This window comes from Cornus florida, unplaced genomic scaffold, assembly GCF_030987335.1.
Source record: "Cornus florida cultivar Cherokee Brave unplaced genomic scaffold, ASM3098733v1 CherokeeBrave_3.0.0_Hap2_Chr02, whole genome shotgun sequence".
NCBI lineage: Eukaryota > Viridiplantae > Streptophyta > Magnoliopsida > Cornales > Cornaceae > Cornus > Cornus florida.
The window spans coordinates 20,306,775-20,311,770 of record NW_026775572.1 but is presented as its reverse complement, the minus strand read 5'-3'; the positions used below and the strand labels follow the sequence as shown (position 1 = coordinate 20,311,770).

General features: G+C 39.9%; 1 protein-coding gene across 1 annotated transcript; it reads right to left on the bottom strand.

Annotated features, from left to right (window-relative positions):
• Positions 1-770: 770 nt before the first annotated feature.
• Positions 771-4,275, bottom strand: LOC132294132 (uncharacterized). Its single transcript, XM_059791877.1, has 4 exons — positions 3,486-4,275; positions 2,307-2,654; positions 1,609-2,211; positions 771-1,371 (listed from the first exon to the last, which is right to left on the bottom strand). Exons 1-4 carry the CDS (start codon positions 3,930-3,932, stop codon positions 1,282-1,284), a joined length of 1,488 nt encoding a protein of 495 aa, XP_059647860.1. The 5' UTR covers positions 3,933-4,275; the 3' UTR covers positions 771-1,281.
• Between the last annotated feature and the right edge of the window lie 721 nt (positions 4,276-4,996).

Genomic DNA, 4,996 nt, shown 5'->3' with positions numbered 1-4,996 from the left:
TACTGCTTAAAATTTTAGGATTTAAAATTTCAATTCTTGTGTGATATTTGTGTTAAATGGTTGGTTTGGACACTCCAAATGGTCATGGGACTTTTCCCTGTCCCATACCCCCATAAATTTAAAGCCCCTACAACTAATTAATACAAATGCATGATTGTACTGTCTGTCTCCCTTACTCTCCAAAAGCCAATAATGCAAGCCCCTCATCAATGGGGGTTTTGACCATTCATGGACATCATCATGAGGTTCAACCTTCCCTCTCAAGACAACAGCTATTATAACTGCAAGTACCCTATGAAAAAGAAAATTAAAATGTCTTGGTGTGTGGTAATAAAAGATGAGGATGGCAATGTCTGCCAAAAAGCCAGGTAAATTTGTAATTAAGAGAGAACAAAGCACCTGAGTGAGTTAGGATAGCAGAAAAATGGAAGAGATGAGGCCAAGCACATGGCAGGCTTTTAACTCGTGCCATGATGCAATGATATTTTCTCACACGAGTTTTGCCTCAAACGATGCAAACCCCACTTGTAGCCTTACCACCACACTATATTTTGCTGCATATAAAAATGGATTTAAGCTTGGGCATGACAATGGTTTGAAAAGAAAAAGTTAAAAGATACCATATTCTAAAAGTTGCATAGACTGTTGATGGAAAAGAATACCAAGGTACAGACACTGCTACTGAACTTTCCAAGAACAAGCCCTAGGAGCAGCTGTCAAGCACAATGAAATAAGGAACATATATCCATGGCGAAAGGGAAACTCAAGTGTAACATGTAAATGGAAAATGATATAAATTCCACACAAATCTGCTATACATCTTATCAGATTGAGGATCTCAGCATTCAATTAGATTGAAATGTACAATTCACTAAGACCCAAAAGAAAAAGATGAAGCAAATCTGCTTATCTCTGTATCTGATGAACTCCATCTTCTGTTTACATATTTTCTCAGCCAATTTGATTACAGCAGGTAAGGAAAAAAGAAAAAAATTGAAAGAGAATATATAACTTTTTTTCTTACACTGCCATCTTTTCTCACATCCAGAGAAATTTCTTTCTTGTTCTCAAATCCAGAAACAAGTTTAACATCAATAAACAATAAACAACCACGACAAATCTGAAACACTCCTATAAAGTAGAATTAAAGAGACCTAAGACATTAGTGTCAAACCCATGTAGAAGCAGTATTCTTGTTGCTGCTATTGCCGTGTGATATAAATTAGTTGAATCACATAAAAGGTTAATGGCTCTGCTATATCAAAGCTTCACCACGCACCTTCATCCATCCAAGGAAGGTAAAACAAAAACAAACCTCCATCTGCTCCATCCGTCACTGGGAAACCTGAGCTCCAACTCCGTAGTTGGATTCTGCATTGAGAGTATAAAAGATCATCCAGGTTTGAGTAGAACCGGTGAATGATTATGCTCTATTTACAGATCAATAGAGGCACACTCTATCTTCTAAAATCGCTCGTAACTCGACTCCTAAATTGTATTACTCCTAAATTGTAGCTTCTGATGTGTTAAGTCAACTAAACACTACCTACTGTATAAACAATTGGGCTAATTTTATCCTACACCTTGTTAGACTTCCATCTTCCATACCATGTTATCAGTGCTGCTGTCATGTGCTTTCTCCAGTGCTGCAACCTTTGCCCGATGGGCTGCAAGGGCAATCGCACTCTTTCCCCTTTCTTCTTGATGGAGTTCACAGGCCTCGCTGATGGAGCCAGATCTCAGATCAGCTGGGGGGATGAAACAGTCTACTGACAGGCCTGGAATGTTGAAGGCGACCTCTTCGATTGTCCAAGCTTCTTCCATCCTTGTTTTGGTATGGCTCATTGCCATCTCCCCAAACCTAAAAAGGGTCACCACAGATCGCCCAGAGTGGGCAATCATGATGCCTTCAACCGGCCTGTAATCATCAAGGAACGAATTGATAGTTGTTTCCCAATAAACTGCATCACCACCGTTCGATTGGACGCGGGTCAGATGGGAATCCTCCATGTGAACAAGAAGTCCAGTCTTCTGGCTGAAGTAGCCAAACAAACCGTGCCTTATGATCTCTGCCGGGCCTTCACTCCTTGCCTTCAAGGTCTCAGGATCAGCACAAAGCTTGAGAATGAAACAATCTTCGTCATTGACCTTCTTCTCCCCAATGCACCTTGCATCAGCGAACATACTGGCAGTGGTTCTAGGATCAAGACCCTATAAAGAACAGAACCCGTATCTGGAAATGGTTAGAGGACTACTAGGAAAGGAAATAGTTGAAGCAGAATACACAAATAGGAAAATGATTTCACCTGAAGAGCACGTCGTAAAGGTCTAACAGGTCCTTTAGCAGTGTGGGCACCAAGCCAAGGTGTGTGTCTCCAGACAATATTGCCATTACAGCCTGCATGAACCTTGCTTCCCCCCACTGCAAGCTCCACATACCACATGTCTGGATTCATCTGCCAGAGCACAAATCCACCTGACTCGGCGGCTCTTGCAGCATTCCTATTCTTCACAACCCTTGTAGCAGTTTCAATCTCAGAAGCTATCATCCTCACCTTTCCCATGGCATAAGCGTTGCGAATGGAGTTCTGCAACTTTTGCCCTCCAGATGCAGCAGTGAACTGCTGCAATATATACTGAGCAGACGAAGTTTCCTGCAACAACACCAAATGGACAAAAGAACTAGACTCAATTTTGAGTTTGTGCCTGATAAAACACTTATAGATCATCTACACCACCCATCTACATTCCATAACCAGATTGATAAACAAACTGCAATTCATCATCTTCTTTCATCTTAAAACACCATAGCCTCTGTTTAATTGCTGAAATTTATAAAAAGAAGCAAATACAATAAATTCCATTCCTAATTTTTTTCATTAGTTGGGACATGAAGCATCAAAAACCCCAGTCAATTATTCAACAGGCTTAGTATCCTTTTTAAGTGTGTTTACAACTTGTTATTCTTTTTTGGAAGCCAAAATAACAAAAAAACATAAAATGTAAAACAATCTTTTATTTCCTTCTCCCAAATTTTCTCACAAGTCACAACCAAACAAAAGATTGGATCCAGAGAGGAAAGGTCATTGATTTTACCAGTCTATTTCATTACCAAAAAGACCCCAAAAAAAAAAAATTTATGATTAAGGAAAAAAAACGAGAGATAATTATAATAAGTAGTATATGATAGACCTAACAAATTCAGTCAATATTAAGTGAAATTCCAACACAAATAGTTATAACAAAATCTAAGCGGTCAACAATCAAATTGAATAAGCTGAAATAACCAAATACTATTACTAGTAAAAAGAAAAGAACGGGATTTTTTTAATTCTATAAATCAACCCAAACCAAGAAAATGTTTCCATTTTAGGCCATAACATCACTACAACTTGAAAGAGAACAAAAAATTGTCAAAAACATTTAAAAGATGTTAAAGACGTATGCATACATATATACATATGCTTAGAGAGAGAGGGGCTCACAATAGGAGTGTCCTTGATGCTAAGGTGAGGCAAAGGGTCATTGGTGCTAACGTACACTGGGGCGAGTGGAGCGCCCATAACACCGAGCAGCAGTCTCAGATCAGACCGCTTGTAAGCATTCGAAGCCACCGGCGGCGTTCTACACAGCTGCCCCTTCATCCAATGTCCTAATCCTGACCCGACCCGCTTAGAATCCCCAACGTCTCCGCCATCGAGATCCGGACCCTCCATCAACGGCGTCAATGTCTCCCCCATCGGCCTAAAGCTGCCGGATCTCGCCATCAACGGCTCAGGACTCGCCACGTAGCGGTGGCTCTTCCTCCGGCGAAGCAAACCCGACAACGGTGACACGCTCCTCGCCGGACTATTCTCGCGTGACCTCGCCGGAGACAGCCCTCGAACGACCTCTTCTCTCAGAGCCGAAAAGAATCCTTGCTTTCTCTCCATCGTGAAACCCTAACTCTAACAAGTGAGTTTGACGAAACCGAGCAGCGTGTTTCTCTCTCTAACGATAGTTTTAGAGAGAGAAAGCAAATATAGAGCGTGAGTAAGCTCTCTTCATAAACGAATCAACTAGAAATGGCAGTAACAGACAAACTGATAACTGAAATTTGTTGAGTGTATTAGAGAGAATCAACAGAGAAGTTGCTATTTTTGAGAGAGAAAATTAGAGAGAGTACAGGAAGTGGTGCTTTGAGGGAGAGTGCTAACTGGAAAGCAACAGTGGGGAGGAAAACGGTATGCGAAGAGAAGAGAATAAAGAGCGTGTTTGTGTGTGTGTGTGTGTGTGTGTGTGAGAGAGAGAGAGAGAGTGCTAACTAGTGTGAGAAGTGGGACTGGGGGAGTAAAACTGTAAAAGGAGAGATGTCGTTACGCGCACAAGGAGAGCGTGACTCTCATGTACTCTTGCGATAAGTTACAAACCATAAAAGGTTAAACACTGCGGTGAAAATGTCCTTCCGTGTCGCACCCTTTATTTACCTCTTTCGTATTCAAAGCCTAATTTTTAACTGAAAAATACGTGCGAGTCACAGTCACAATTTTAATGTGAGTCGCTGTAAAAGAAGAAAATGAAATGTGATATTTTTGTAGAAATGGTGGATCAGTATGAATCCCCTGAAAACGAGAGCTTGGATAAGCACAGAGAAGATAAAATGAAAGGATAAGAATGAAAATTATAATACTAATCTCTTACTATAGGGATAAATAAATAAATAGAGAAAAAAAAATGAGAGTGACTTTTTATTGAGTATTTCTCTCAGTAATGAGAGATAAGTCTTCTACAAAATGCTAATTTAAAATGTTGTGTATTTTTTTAATCAAATTAGTCATGGACGACGATTTTGTGTCACGTCAGTGAATATATATAAGAGATGATTCTTTTACAAAATGTTAATTTAACAACATAACAACAGGATAATTTTAGCCTGATGGTAACAACGTGAGAACTCAAATTATTGAGTATTTTGAAGCTATCGATCATGTAGTGTTCCATCACTAAATGCACACCA

Coding starts and splice junctions, on each gene's coding strand:
- LOC132294132 (XM_059791877.1), bottom strand. CDS start 3,932: ATGGAGAGAAAGCAAGGATTCTTTTCGGCTCTGAGAGAAGAGGTCGTT. Junction 2,212..2,306: donor CTTTACGACGTGCTCTTCAG/GTGAAATCATTT, acceptor TGTTCTTTATAG/GGTCTTGATCCTAGAACCAC. Junction 1,372..1,608: donor ACAGCAGCACTGATAACATG/GTATGGAAGATG, acceptor CTCTCAATGCAG/AATCCAACTACGGAGTTGGA.